At 31.1% G+C, this 17,183-nt stretch overlaps 1 protein-coding gene across 7 annotated transcripts in view; it reads left to right on the top strand.

The window, feature by feature from the left end:
- unc-104 (kinesin family member unc-104) overlaps positions 1–15,763 on the top strand; it is a 231,104-nt gene extending 215,341 nt beyond the window's left edge. For all 7 annotated transcript variants that reach the window (XM_072537853.1, XM_072537847.1, XM_072537849.1 and 4 more), the window contains one exon: positions 1,088–15,763. In XM_072537853.1, the coding sequence (XP_072393954.1) occupies positions 1,088–1,408 (321 nt within the window). In that variant the 3' untranslated portion in view covers positions 1,409–15,763. The remainder of the gene's footprint in view (positions 1–1,087) is intronic.
- The last annotated feature ends 1,420 nt before the right edge of the window (positions 15,764–17,183 follow it).

The following is a 17,183-nucleotide window of genomic DNA, read 5'->3' on the forward strand; positions in this document are numbered from 1 at the left end:
ATCATTACAATATTCATCCCCAGAGTCCTCATCAATATCGACACTATCAATATCGGATGAAGAGATGTATATATTGGATGGTAAAATATCATATTCATCCAATCGCTCAATTTCATCCAATAATTCTGCTGTAGTAAGAGGTTTCTTCCTAAAAAATAATTTTCGTAAATGATGTGGCATGTGCCCAAGGGGTCGTTAGCGACTCAAACAGTTTTAAATCCATTTTTTATATTAAAAATATCAAATAATCCAATAAAATTTATAATATACCTAAGAAACAGTATAATTCGTATTGACACTATAAAAAAAATATTCATAATAATCTATAAATAAAAACTTACCAACAATGTTTTGTGTACATGTTCAGCTTTCAAACAAAAGTTAAATTTGCTTATCGATTCACAAATTACTCTCACAAATGTTTAGTCTATAGTAATCAATAAAGACACTACTTATAAAGAGTAAAACAAACAAAGATATCTAGTTACACATTTCAACTCGCCGTGAAGGACCTTTAAGTGCCATGGGTCGTTATCGACCCTCTGGGTATAAATGACTTAAGAATAAAAAGGCCAAAGTCCAATGCTCACTGGATATTGGCCCTTTAGTTAAGTAGAGTAAGCAGTTCTATGTGCACTTTGGCCGTTTTAATTTAAACTGATTTGGAGATAAGCCCTAAATTAAAATTAAGAAATCGGCAACCATTCATACAAGAAGATTGGCCTTTTTTGTATTGAAAGTTTTGAATATTATAATTTTTTAGTGATACTAACTCAATAAAGACAAAAATGGATTTTGGCCTTTTTAATACTCAAGTCCAGATATGTGCATATGCATTTTGTATATAATCCAGTCTCTAGTTATAAAAATGTAAGCTGTCAGTTTTTCATGTGAATGTATATAGCTTGATTACGCTATATTAAGAACCAGAATAAACCAAGAAATATTACAGTGATACTAGGCAGGAACATTTTTAACAATCATAAAACGAGAAGATCAAAGTGTTCAATAATTTCTGTTGTTCTTATTTTTTTGATGTCTAGTGTCTACAATTTAAAAAAATCATGTTCTTTTTTTAATGTTTTAGTCTGTTCGCCGTCCCTATGTATTCATCTTCAGAGACGAAAAAGATCCAGTCGAAAGAGCCTTGATCAATTTAGCTACAGCTCAAGTAGAGTATTCTGAAGATCAGTTAAGCGCGGTTCGTCTACCCAACACCTTTAGCGTAGTAAGTAAGCACAGGGGATACCTACTTCAAACTTTGCACGAGAAAGAAGTACATGACTGGCTCTACGCCATTAATCCGCTTTTAGCCGGCCAAATTAGGTCGAAATCGGCTAGGCGCAACCCTCAAAACATCACCAATGACACCCCTACCACCAAAGAAGTGACGGTTAATTTAAAATGAGATTTAATCACTATGGAATCCGTATTAGTTTATTAGTAGCTTTAATATATGTAAGTTATTTTATTTTCTTCGGCGGGCCAGTCTGATATGTGGAGGTCATAAATATGAGGGACACTTTCATTGAATATATTGTGATTTAAAGATAATTTATTTTAACTTTTAAACATACTAGGCTGTATTTAACACTAACCCAAATTTGAGACTAGTAAATATATACTTTACCTCAAAAAGTTACCATACGTTTATATAAAAAATGTGGCTATACGCAATGTAACCTGAAGTAACTAAAATTGTCGATAGGTTCAACTAAACTTAAACTGTACTTAATCGTAAAGCATCTAAACATTGCAAAACGCAGATTCGCTTTACAACATGTCATTATTAACTAACCAGTAGGGAATAAACCTAACCTAACATAACCTAACCAGTAGTTTGCTTGAGTATTTTAGACCATTCACGTGTCATTGGAAACCAATCGATACAATCTTATGAGAGCTTATTACTTACTATTCGAAAATTAAAATAAAATATTGTGGGGTAGAATGTTTGTGGTCATTGATTTGTTGTCGTATTTATGCATAGACTGGCCTTGGAAATTGTGATCTGAAGCTATAAGAGGAACTAAATGTACCAGTTATATCAATGTTTCCAATTCTTCAATGTCAAACTTAAACAAGTCGTAATTTTTGTCTTGACTGTTGATTATTTGTGTAGTTGATTGGGTGAAAGAGAATATTGAAGGTTAAAGTTTTGTTTTTGGTTTATATAATTCATTAAATTAACTATTTTCTTCTTAATGTTAAACATTCTGTATGTTTTCTCAAATTTTAGAGATAAATCCGTACATAACTATTTTTTAAAACCATACGAATGTAAAATTGATTCACAAAATTAAGAAACGTAAATCAAATTAATTAAATGATATCGCTTCGGAGAGGATTTGATGTCTAGAGCTGTAAATATCAGAAGTGAATAGTTAGTTTATGAAGTCAATATAAATATTGTACTAGGGATTTTTTAGTATCTTTCTCATATATGCAAATATTTGGTTCTTATAGAAACAAACCAGGATATCTCAACCTTAATGATCTTAATAAAAAGTATAACTAACAACGAATTTATTTATTTGTATGATTGTAGTTAAAATAGTCCAGTTTGGGTATTAGGCAGGGACGTATCTTCTCCCCTGTCTTTTTTTACATCTTATAATATAAATAGTAAGAAATACCTTGGTCTGGAGATATATCGATAGGAGGAAAAAAAATCCAAAAATTGGAAGGTGCTTTAAGGGTACTTTTAGACAAATACAATTTGGAGTAAATAATTACAAAATCGAAAAATTTAATATGAGTTGATATAATAACACAAAAGAATATTAATTATCACATATATAACATCGTCCCAAAAGGTGTAGAAAAATAAAAATATATTTGCGATATTTTGGACATATCGCAAAAAGAAATAGAAGATTAGAAATGGAGGGGAATCGTAAAGAATTGTCGTAAGAAATATCTGCAGAAGAATATATACTAACAAATTGGGAGATAAACTATTCGCTTTCTCAAACGACTATAGGTGGCAGCACTTGTTTTGAAAGATGGCGGACGAAATAGGGATATCGTTTGTCGACATTGTAAATTTGATAAAGAATTTTAAAAGACCCCTAGTTGAAGGGCATGCAAGCTCATTAGTTTTAAAATTTGATGAAATTTATACTAGTTTTAAACTCTAATTTATTCAAATCTTTGACATTTATCCCTATTTTATTAGTTATCTATTTTGAAGGAGTTGACAGCACGGTCGTTTACGAATGCGAATTGAAGAGTTATATTACAATCTGGGAGGAAGAACAGTTGGGGAAAGAGCCAGATGGAGCAAGTAAGGAAGGGGAGATTGCGTTTCATACTTTGGTATTACCATAACCCTACTTTAAATGTTAATAAAAATCAAAACTGAAAAAGATACCTTAGGAAAATCCTTAGTATTTAGATTAATTGTAGTTTTACACAATCGGATTCCATGAGTGATAAAGTGAATACATATTTCTAGTCATTTTTGAGTATTAGGATTTATTTATTGTTCTTTTTTAATTTTCTACATCGTTTTTGAATAAGGAAATGTGCATAGCGTTATAATATATAGTATAAATTGAAAGGAATTGTGGAAAAATAGAGAAATACCTAACTTTGTTAAACTATAATCTTATACGAATATAATTTTGAGGAATGATCTCAATGTTTTAGGAAAAGTTAAAAAAGCTTATTATTATAATACAGAATTGTCAGATTCAGAAGTGTTCATTCTTAGTAATTATATTCTAATTGTTTGTGATCACAAAAGAAAATGTTTGTGCGCGTTATACATTTTATGAGATGACTTTTTAAAAATGATACCAAAGTTTCATTAACTGTCAATAATAATGTATTAAGAAGCAATGTGGTACAAAATAAATTGAGTGCTGTGTCATCCAACTCGAAAGATTGAACTAAACAATACTTGGTTCTAATCGTTTGTCTGTAAGTTCAGCTTTTGTATCATACCAAAACCTGGTATTTGATTTGGATGAAACTTATATGGATCCATGTCAACATTGCGCTACCCTTATACGTTGCTTCTTCAGAAGCAGAGTAGGTTGGTGTTGAAGGGAGATCAACACGGTTTTAACAAAAAATAAGTATCCATTATCCTTTTCAAACAGGGAATTTCACAAGATTGAAGAAAGGAAACAAAACACCAAAAAGGATCTAGAAATACTCACAAGAAGACATTTAAAGATGACAACAAACCATATGTAAAGAGCTTATTAGAAAAAGTAAAAAGGATAGGAAATAAATACAATATCACAACATTCAAAACAACCAACACAATGAGATCTATTCATGTCTCTTTAAAATTTAAATTATGTAACATATATATTAATGAACATATTAGATCTAACTTGTAAAAACCTATCTAAATATCTTAGCGCTGAGACACAAATGCCAAGATGAACATTAAGATAGTTTTATCACCAATAATACTAAACAAACGAAAACTGCATTCGAGACAAGAGGAGAAAAATAATTATATAGGAGACGAATTTGTGTAGGTATGAAGAAAGGAGTCATTATAATTAACGCAGAGAAACTAATGTATATGACTACAGTATGTACAATATAAAAATGGACGAAGAAACACCACGAAACAAATTAAAGATAAAAAAAATAAGGAAGATTATTCCTTTATTTAGATATTTGCTTTTAAGAATCATCAATAAAATGTCAATATTATTATACTATACTTATCGGTAAAAACATAATCGTCACTCAATTTCAAGGTATGTGTCAAATAAAAGACCTCAATTATAACATCAATTTAGGATCTTTCAATGTTGCTAGTGGGTGGTTTCAGAGATAATCGAAAAGACCGCTTAGTTCACTAACCTTAAAAAATAATATAATGCATAATATACATTTTCATGCATTTACTATTTACTTGTCAATTCCACCATAAGGGCATTCTTTTAGAATAAACGCAATGACGTATAATATATAGACCCAGCAGTCGACTATGCTCGCTATATAATCAGGTGTCTAAAGACTTATCGCTTGAAATTAAAGATATGTTTACTACAACAATGGCGTGCCCGTTCATTTTATATTGAATTTATTTTTCTTCGTTAAAAGGAAATTTATGAAAAAAAACTAGTTAGAAAAATTATATTTAAATGAGTTTAATAAGAAAAACAAAAAATTGGTTAACTTTAACGAAAGTTAAAAAAGCTGAATATAACCGCAAATGTCAACCATGGAAAAAAAAATTCGGTTTAGCAGTATTGGCATGTTTTTATAATGTACATGTTCTAAGCTTCAAATATAAAGAGAGAAAGCTTTAGAAAAGTACATTTTGATTATATTATGTTATAAAATCTGCAATTTTTAATTTATATACAACAATAATAAGTAAATATTTGTCTCTTTTGAGATTACTTGCAAATATCTGTTGCAATATGGCAATTGGTGGTTTAACGATTGCCAAATCTATCCACTAATCTATCAAAGGGTAATTGCAAAAAAAAAATTCTAATAATTAACTGCAATTAATCTCCAAGAAACAAATATTTACTCGTTCTTGTTTTTTATAAATTAAAAATTGCAGAATTCATAACATAATATCATCAAAATGTACTTTTCTAAAGCTTTCTCTCTTTATATTTGAAGCATAGAACATGTACATTATAAAAACATGCCAATACTGCTAAACCGAATTTTTTTTTCCATGGTTAACATTTGCGGGTATATTCAGCTTGTACTTTCGTTAAAGTTAACCAAAAAATTTAATTGAAATTGTTAAGTATTCGGTATAAAATTATTTATTTATTAAATAAACTGAACGCTTTCACTGACTATCAACATAGAACCTAATATTTATAAAACAATATACATTTCATAAATGACTTACCTGAAAAGTGATAATAATTCGCTCTTCGAACTTCCACGATCACAAACAAGACACCTAAATAGGATTTTACTAAAATATTAAGTAAAGGATCCTCAAACATTTTAAATAAAATTGGTTTCTCATATAAAATATGAATTTATGTTCAAAAATTTTTTTTTTCGCACTAAAGATACTCCATTGTGGTGGACAAACGACATCGCCAATGCAGTACACAACAAGAAATAAGCGTATCAAAAGTGGTTGCAAACAAATGACACAGTTGATAAAAGAACATACGCAAGATCCAACAGAAAAGTAAAAAATCTAGTAACTAAAGCAAAAAATGTTTTCTGGGAAAGTAAATGCGAAGAGCTTAACAAATATACAGGGTCAACAAGAGCAAGAGAAGTAAGATCTTGGATCGAACATTACTCACAACTTCTGACTGAAACAAGACCGCAATTCACGAACACCATTACAACAACATATGAATTGGAAGACGATGAAATAATAGTACAGGAAAAATCGGAAAGCAGGCGGACCACAAGGTATACCGAACGAATTACTAAAACACAGTCAACAAGTATTACAGGAATTACTAGCGTATGTTTTCACCTCATTCTATAAAGTTCATGACTTACTACCAGAGTGGACAAAAGCACATATTAACAACAACTACAAAAAAGAAGATAGAAAGAATTGTTGAAACTACAGGGGTTAAGTGTCATAAATTCACTCTCAAGACTTTGTGGAAAAATAAAAAATAATATTTAAAAAGAGGTGACAGGTGTAGAAAAACAACATGGCTTTCGTGCAGACAGATACTGTATGGGCAGCATATTTTCTCTAAAGCAGGTTATTGAGAAAAGATTAGAAAACAACTTTTTAACTTATATAGTCTTTATAGATCTGACAAAGGCATACGATAGTGTACAACTTTCAATGCTCTGGCAGCAATGGAAAAACAAGCAATAAACAAATAATATATAAAAGTAGTACAACAGCTTTACAAAAATACGACGGTAAACATTAAAACTGGAATCAAATTAACTAGAAAAATTTCTATTAGTAAGGGTCTTAAAGCAAGGCTCCTGCATAGATAGCACCTACACTTTTCAAAATATATCTGAATGAGGCGCTCTCAGTATGGGGAAAGAAAATGCTGCAATATGGACATCTCAATCAAAGACGATACACTTCGCTGATGTCCAAACCATTTTAACTTAAGACGAGAGCGATATAGACTATGTGCTTAGAAAACTAGAAGAGAAGTACATTAAGTGGGGCCTTACACTTAATATACAAAAAACCGAGTACTTAGTTGCTGGAGGAAAAACCAGGAAGCTTACAAATTGCATCAAACATAAAAAACATCAAAAGCAGGGAGTAACGAAGAAATGCATTCCAAGATTGTCCAAGCAAGATCTCAACCACTAGACAGCTACACGGACTATTGTGGAATAGTTCGTGTAGCTATAAGAAAGAAAGAGAGAAAATAAAAGAATTTATAAATCAGTAATAGAAAGTATGGAATAGTTCGTGTAGATATAAGAAAGAAAGAAAATAAAAGAATATCAGTAATAGAAATTATTGGGTTCTACTCCGCTGGTAGCTGGCGCTACCAGCAGAGAGTACTGGGGGAACAGGCTAGTAATGCAACGATCAGTGTATCTTTTATTATATGTCTATGTGAATATATATGCATTATAATATTTTAGGTTAATTACCTAAGTAGTTTTTTCGATTGTATCTCAATAACTACTCAGTAGCACAGTTGGAGGATACTCCTTAATTGATCGGCAAATTAAGGACTTCATTTAATACATACTTTGATCTTGAGTGACGACTATATTTTACTTACAGGTAAGGTATAATTTTTAAATGTACCTATATACCTTTAATATTATAAGACATACAATAGATTTTTTATATTTTTTTATTATACCTTATTTTTTGTGAACACTTCCTGGAATCGACTGACCAGTAGAATTTGTAATTGTAATAAAAATACATGTACCAAGTTTCACCTTACCTATTAAACTTTTACTTATAAGGCCTCATTTTTTAAGGTGCAATATCCAGTATATACCTACATGTGAGATGAACACAAATTCCTTACTTTATGAGCACTGTAAGTGTAAATGTACAGGGTGGTATCTTTATTTGTTTTTGTCTCTCTTCTCTTAGGTTTTAGTCTATTATAACTACCGCAGTATACATTCCTCAATTTTTGTATATATATTTGAGTTACTTCTCAAATCTAGTACGTTGAGAATTTTGTTTGCAATGTTATACGAGGAAAATCATTTATTGTATTATTGTTGAATGTACTTAGTATATTTTCGGAAGTAGAAAGATTAAATAAAATAAACAAATTATGTGCAGCAAAAAAATGGCCTGAAAACTTTTCAAGTAAACCAAATTGTTGATATGCAAGGCTGATGCAAATCCATTTTAAAAAAATCAAAATGTTTTATCTTATACTTCCCGCCATATATACAATAGTACGTAATAATAATTCATTAATGATTCCTCGATTTGTTTTTATTGTATGATCGATAAAATTTGAATAGCTGATCACTTGACTGATATTTTAGTGCGGGTGTAAAAAAAGGAATAGTTGAAGGTTTGGAATATATTTTTTGAGAAGGTTTTGGGATGGAAGCTGCATCTAGGTAACGAATAATTCACTTAGAAGGTAAAAATGGTACATACACTTTATATTCTTCATGTTACTTATGTCCTTAAAATAGGCAATATAAGCACAACCGAATGAAAATTAAAAAAAAAAAGTAAAATGTAAAGTATAAATTTTGACGGATATTAAAAAGTACAATGAAACAGCTGGAATAAAGGTAAATGGAGTTCCCACTAACAACATTAGATATGCGGACGACACTGTGATCTTAGCCGAAAATATTGAAGATTTTCAAAGCCTGGTAACCAGAATAGCGGAGTATGGAAAAGAGTACGGTCTAACAATGAACGTCAAGAAGACGAAATTTATGAGAATATCGAAAACTCAAAGAAATAACGAGAATCTTCTAATAAACGGAACCAACGTCGAACAAGTGGACAAATATGCATATCTGGGAACAATGATTAACTCCACAAATGATTACATTCAGGAGATCAAAATCAGAATAGAGAAGGCTAGAGCAAATTTCAACAAAATGAGAAGAGTACAAGGGATTTAAAATTGAACTAAGAGTTAGGTTGGCGAGGTGGTATGTTTTTTCGACTTTGTTTTATGGAATGGAATCTTGGACCTTGAATGCGACATCAATGAAAAAACTGAAATCATGCGAGCTGTGGGTGTACAGAAAAATTCTGAAAATATCGTGGACAGAACACGTCACAAACAAAGAGGTTCTGAGAAGGATGAATAAAGAAATAGAAATTTTAAATACAATTAAAACAAGAAAATTTGAATATCTCAGACGTATTACACGTGGAGAGAAATACACTTTGCTCCAACTGATGATGCAGGGAAAGATCCAAGAAAAAAGAAGCATAGGGAAGCGTAGAATGTCATGGCTGCGCAACCTGAGAGAGTGGTACGGATGTACATCAAATGAACTTTTCAGAGCAGCCGTCTCAAAAGTCCGAATAGCTATGATGATTGCCGACCTCCGCCGCGGAGATGGCACTTAAAGAATAAAAAGTACAAGACGGTTCGAGGATTAAATGATCAATTGATATAGATAGAATATTGTTCTGAAGCTATTTTCTTGTGGCATTTTAAAGTTATTACTATTTAAATGGGAATAAGCCACAATTAAAGGTTAAAGTAAGTTTATTGACGTTTCAATTTCCACTTCGGAAATCGTTCTCAAAATACGTATTCTGAAGATCAGAGTGCCTTTAGTACTGGTCGTTCTTATATAGACAATGTTTTCTGTCTAAAACAAACAATAGAAAAGCGCTTGAAATACAATATGAAGACACTCATGGTATTTATTAATCTTCAAAAATCAGTGGCCCATTAGCCAAGCTGAGGCAGGTGCTGGATGACAAGAAAATTCCATGTCCAAAGATTGGACAAAAAGTAACAAAAAAGATAAGGTGACCAAAGGACTTCGCCAAGGCTGCTGCATTGCACTTACGCTTTTTAAAGATTTATTTGGAGGGGGTTTTGGATATTTGGAAAAGAAATTGTAGAATTGAAGATCATAGAGAAATATAGGGGCGATCAGACTAGTTTACCTTTTAGTGTTTGTAATTACAAAATAAAGAGGCAGTTAACAATAAATGAGTTGGAAAAATCTTCAATATTGATTGTCCTCGTCTTCCTATTGAGAAAAATTAGAAATTAAACAATTGGGCAGACCTTTGCCGGAATTAAGTGTGTGAACGAAAGACAGAAAAGAGTTTTACTCGTCGTTTTTCTAAGGATACATATAAAAGCTTAATCGAATGTCTATATGAGGAATCAAACTTATTCATGTCTGCTACTTTACAATGGTTCTTCAGATAGGGGCTTTAGGGGGATCAAAGTTTCTCACCAATTTCCTGAAAATACGAAGAAGCAAGAAGCTTACCGCGGGCATCAAAATTCTTGCATACCACTTATAGTTCTTGTTGAACAAATATAACAATTAAGCTCTGCTTACAGGCAAATTATGCTCAGTTGAACATCATGAAAAGTGGGGAAAAAGTCAAATTCTGAAACAGGTTTCCTAGTAATTAAATGTTATGAAAGCACCGACACATTAAAGCAGTGGCAAATGTTTTAAATATTTAAATATTTCCATGAAGGCAGTATACAACATTTTCGTACAACAACAACAACTCAAAGACATAGAAATCAATAATTATTCTTGTTTTGGTTGACTATTTTCCGTAAAATATTGCTCCACGTTGATATTCTTTATAATCAGCCATAGTCTAGCAATCAGGATAATGTTCAAATGCAAAAACATTGCAGTATCAACAAGATAGAACGCTACAAGTTTACACAGTTGGCATCGTTGTAAAATACTAGGCCGGATTTAGTCCAGAAATCAGGATAATGTTCAAACGCAAAAACATTGCAGTATTAACAAGATAGAAGGCTACAAGTTTACACAGTTGGCATCGTTGGAAAATACCAGGCCGGATTTACTTCAGAAAAATCCAAGGCTACATACAAAAGCGTCAAGAGAACAGTATATACTATACCAATCAATGTGTGAGTTTGGTATACTAGAAAAACTTATCCGATTAACGAGAATGACAAAGGGATGCCCTGACTTGCCTCCTATTTAACATTGTCTTGGAAAAGGCAGTCCGAGACACTACTATTTACAAATCTATACAAATATTAGCATACGCCGATGACATTGACATAACAGGGCGTAGCAAGCGAGATGTTAAGCAATATTTCCTAGAATTAGAAACGGCGGCGAAACAGGTTAGGCTAGTTATCAACGAAGACAAAACCAAGTACATGTTGGTTACTAAGGATCCTTTAGCAAATAAGGTACGGGAAACAGCATTTGGTAGTCACATCTTAGAACGTGTTGATAGCTTCACATACCTTGGCTTGCTAGTTACTACTACCAATAAAACAAGCAAAGAAATTAAAAGACGAATCAACCTTACAAATAGGGCATACTATGGACTTGAAAAACAATTCTACTCGAGAAATATCCAAAGAAAAACTAAAATTGTTATATACAAAACACTGCTAAGGCCGGTCCTCAGATACCTACGGGGTGGAAACATGGAGTCTAACGCAGAAGGATGACTTCTGGGAATATTCGAGCGTAAAATACTCCGCAAAATATTTGGAGCTATAAACGACGAAGAATTATAAATCATCAGTCGCTTTTTATTAGAAAGTGTCAATTAAAGCAAAACTAATACTGCAAATCGAACTTCAAGTTCGATTCGTACCCAGAACTAACAACTAAAATATGAATCATAAAAGCAATATACCCTGTCTATTTTTGAATTATTACCTTATAAAAAATTGTATAAATACGATCAACAATTTTACTTTGCTTACTTATATTGTATGTACTGTTTTTCTCTAAGTAAGTTATTATTTTTTATCTAGATGTTTGAGTGACAAAGTGCAGTAGCTGTCATTTTGTTTTACACACTTTATAATAATTTGGCAAACATAATAGATCGTGTTGGATAAGGGTATTAACTCATTTTATGACTGAATTAATACAAAAATGACCAAGATTATACATAGATATGTGTAATCAAAATATAAAATAGCAATTTTAAATATCGAAATGGCATTGAAGACTAGTATTCATTATCTACAGTATTACTTAAGATAGTACTATCTTAAGTAATACTGAAGTAATACTTAAGTAAGAAACAATACAAGATGATGACATAAAAGAGAAATATTTTTAACCCTTAGTAACCAATATTTCTGATATAGTACCCTTTTTACTGAGGTGGAAAGGCCCTTGTTTTGTTGGTCTTTCACCGCTCTGGCCCATCTCAGGTTCAGATCAACATTTTTCACAAAAAAAGACAGATATTACTTTTCACTTTTAATACAAAACTTCTAACGTGTTTACAATTGAGGTAGGTCGCGGCGTGTGACCTTACACAACGATCAGTAAATTGTTCTGAATTCTCTGTTAATTGAAAATAACGTTTAAATATGCGTCTTAAAGGTCGGTGTACAATAGCATGAATTAAACATAACGTGCTTAAAAATTATTATCATAACATCACGTTATTGGTATTAACCAACTTTCAATTCAAAGCGTAAGTTAATATGTACTTAAATTTAAAATCTATTATAAATATTAAATAACTTAAGGGTTTGTTTCCCTTATGTTACACTCTAAAACCGACTAGAAAAGACGTTCCTAGTACTGTTGGATTCATAGCATCCAGAGTATAGATTATATACAACGCATGCCACCCCGGCCAGTTGCCTACCAACTAAAACCACCCATTCTTCCACAAGACAGACACCTCCGGACAATTCGAGAGAAAACTAGAGAAATGAAAAAAAAGTAAAGAGAAATATGGTAAAAAGTACAGGTGTATGTGGCCTAACAGGGAGGCAGGAAGGGAATATAACAATAAAAAAGGGGGTAAACGAGATCGTATAAACTACTTTCTAATGGACTATATTTTAAAGGTGGCCGCATTCCTATTTAGCCTTAAGGCACCATCTTTCATTCTATTATGAGTGTTAGGCATTTCCACAATTAATTTGTAGAGGTCCTCGGTCAATTTCTGCTACATCTCTATGCTTTCTATCAGGGAGTGAAATTCCGAACTCTCTTTTTTTTGTAGAGTTTGGAATCTAGGATCGGTGAAGTCTTAGATACGTCGAGACTGTTTAACGGACTTTCGAGATAAATAATTTTATTTTAATAAAATAATTTAAAAATAAAGGCACATCCTAAACACAACAAACGCTTTCCTAGCATATATCAGAGGCTATGTATATACAATATATAAATTACTGGTCCATATTCTCGACATTTTAAAATGTGTAATCTTCAAAATGTATCCCATTTGTCATTATTGATGAAAATCCTATATATTTCACACAACCATAAAGTAAAAGAAAATGGCACATTTATTATACACTCCTGTGCTAACTTATAACCTTTAGGATAGGTAGTGTACATTTTATGGAATGTTTCTTCAGTGTGAGAATTATTCTCTGGTCCCTTTTCTCAAAACTATAGAAAGTCTATAAAATGTACTTATAAGGGTAAGACTACATAAAATGTCTTTTAAAATAAGCTATAGTTGTAAATACTGTTATTGCTTAATATGAACTTAACTAACTTTATCGAACTAGTTATCAATAAGTGAAATTTATGTCAATGAATTATTGGTAATAGAGCAATCTGAAAAATTGGTAATTTGGAGTTGTCTATATAAAAGAATATTATGTAACGTTCTATATCGTGATACTATCATGCCACCAAACGTGGTGATAGGATATCGTAGATGGCGCTCTTCTATTTTTTTACAGAGAAACATAAAAATGTCCAAATTTTCAAGAACGTTATATTAGTAATAACCCTCTATTGATCATTACTACTTATTCTCCTCTTTACACTACTTTCGCTTTTTAATCTACATATTAAATAGACATGCTTTTTTAAAATAAACAAATGCGCTGATGGGAGGAATTGTCTTCTAGAAATAAGTAGTGTAATTTTTACAGAAACTTAATTATATTTGATGCTTTTATTCTAACCTCTTATCTTGATCCTATATGTACAGATATATACTGCTTTATAAAGTATTTAAAAATACCAAAGAATAAGAGATACGTAGGTTTAAAAACAGTTTATCCCATAATAGAAATAAGATAAGAAATAAGTTTTAAAAACTTTCTTATATCAACAAAAGAGTTTCTTCAAATCTAGTATATATATATATATATATATATATATATATATATATATATATATATATATATATATATATATATATATATATATATATATATATATATATATATATAAACCTAACAATTAGGGGCGAAAATCATTTTTCTGTATGAATAAATTGGAAGTCAATAAAAAGTTTCATCAGAAGTGACACATTTTTCTGATGAGAAGATAACCAAGACATGTTTTAGACGTATTTTTGCACGCTGGTTACGAATCCGTTGTCAAAATAAATATATCTATGGTCGTTTGTAAGTTATAAAGTTTTTCCAAAACCGGAAATTGTAATAACTTTAGTGCTGTGTCGGAATACGCCATCAGTTTTTCTCTAACAGTTTTTTTAATCTGAGAATGGACAGACAGCTAGCGCGTAACGCTATTGTTTTGAAATGTCAGTTTATGTGAGTTTTTAAAGCATGCGTCAATAGATATATATTATACTTGTCATACTAATGATAACTTGTCAAACCACTGTCGTTGCGCGCTTACATTATTTTACTTTATCTTTGATAACTCACGTTTTTAACAGCTGGCAACCCTAACTTGCGGCCATTTTTCTCAGGTGCTTTAATTTGACATAAAAAACGTGCATATACGTAATGAGCAGCGTATTTTATTTAAAAAATAAATGAACGAAATTTTTGTTCAAAAATTAATTACGATTAATTAAATTAAAACTATTTGCGGCCACTTTTTAGCCGTTGTGAGTTTGATTAACTACGCTATGAACGTAGTGATCCTGCAGTGGGATCTTAGACCATAAAATATGAATAAAACAAATCTGTATGGATTTCGAATGAGAAAAAAGTGTCATTGTACTACAAGGCCTATTATTTCTAGTGAAATACAAAAACGGCATATCGATGTACTTGTTTTTGGGTATAAAAATTATTATAACACAAATACGATGAATGATTGGGAGATTGCTGAGTATGATAAAAAGTATTAATATTAAAAAGGTATCAACAAATAAATAGGTATATAAAAAAAATGTAAAACAAATATACACCTTACCTGAACACAAAGGAACAGATAACAAAAACCTTGCAAAGCTAAGAATTAACTTTTTGTAAAAATGGTGCTATTACTAATGGTGTGTAGTCTTCAATGTTATGATAATGAATATTAGTCACATAATAAGTATGTGAAGTCTGTCCTTCTATAACAAATTTTACTAAATCAAAACTCTCAATTCAGTTGTTGAATAGAAGTTTTGAAAACAAAAAGTATTAAATGTGATACCAGTATAGAAAATTCAAATTATTGAAAGCCATAAAATGAGTTAAAATCTTCTCTGGATTTGGATAAAACATTTGTTGTAGTTGCTTGTTAAAAATTATAAATTTATTTTTCTAGTTACATAGTTTTCCTCCCTATGAACTTTGATATGCATCCCACTTGCTATGCTATGATTGTATAAAAGCATATATATTACTATTACGAAAAAAGTAGACCTTCTAGGGAATTTTAAATTGTTTATTTCATGAAAATTATAATTTTGTCCTTCATACTTATTGTATCATTGTATAAGTATTATATGAAATAAAATTAATTAAATGGTTGTCTTTTTGTAATAAAAATATTCTTTCGAACACATGGAGTGTTGGTAGCATCAAACAAGTGAAATGTATAACGTTTTTTAAGAAATGAGTAGGTTGAATGGATATTTATTTTTATACTGTTGTCTATATCTTATAAAGTTTATCGAATATTTATCTAATATATATTAAACAAAAGAGAGAATAACACGCCTCCTTGATAGACTCAGCATTATATTATGAGTAATATTCCGTTTCGTCTTATTCTGCCCTTATGAATGGTCTCAAGTTTTTTAAGAATTGAATATCGTTTTTATATAGACCCTTCTGTTGTAGAATGTTAAAAAACCCTGTGTATTCTACTCTATCACACGCCTTCTAAGTCAATGAAATACATATCTTATTGTTAATAGCTCAATTTTTGTAATAGAGCAGATACCTCAAATATTACCTAGGTATTTTCCATTTCCTCTCCAAAAACAAACTTTCAGATATCTCCAAAGTCCATTTCACATTTTTCCAGTGAAATCACAGGTCTTTAAGTAGCTTAAGAGTGCTGAAGCGATTTCTGTAGAGTATCATCCACCCTGCTAAGTCCAAAGAAAAATACTGGAACTTGGGTCTAATCATTCATTACACAAATATTGTATAGTCTTATCTGGCAGGAATAAAATCCTTGTTGAATCAGGGTCCCCGGCGTGAGTTTCTCCAATGTCTCCAAAAAATATTCTGTCAAACGTGACAATGACACAAAGTAGGTGTTTGTTAGAGAATTATTAACACGTTGATCGCCATCTGTGGCAAGTGTGCCTCGCACGAATGTAACACAACAGGCCGCACCGCACACATATGTCTCGCATGTAATGTTTTACTCCAAGCCGCGCTGCACAGAATTCCTTCACGTTTGAGTAGAAATGCTATGAGAAATAAGAGTAGATGGCCCAATGAACAAATTAAGTTAGTTGGCCCGGACCTGTACCCGAATATATACGATTTGATTAAGGGTTGAATGTCACAATATCATACCATATTTTATGTATGTCTTATGTATTTTATTCTTTTTACTGTTGTAATGTAGTTTGTTAGGTAACTAAAAAATCAATGAATTTAGACAACAAAATATTATTTTATTTGAAAATAAACAGAATAAATTTGAAAATATATAAAATAAAATATATTCGCTTAGATTTATGAACACAAAATTTGTATTCCAACAATAAAATAAAAATAAAACGTAAGAATTCAGAAATCAAATAGATTATATTATCGTCAACAGAAGATATAGAAATTCTATAATATCATCTAAAACTTATCCAGGTGCGGACATATCCTCCGATCACAACCCGGTTGATTTGTCGATGAGAGTGAAACTAAAGAAGTTCAACAGCCCTAGCCCCAAGAAAATCATGGATACAAGACGTCTCAAACAAGACAACGCATATG

Source organism: Diabrotica undecimpunctata, chromosome 7 (assembly GCF_040954645.1).
Source record: "Diabrotica undecimpunctata isolate CICGRU chromosome 7, icDiaUnde3, whole genome shotgun sequence".
Lineage (NCBI taxonomy): Eukaryota > Metazoa > Arthropoda > Insecta > Coleoptera > Chrysomelidae > Diabrotica > Diabrotica undecimpunctata.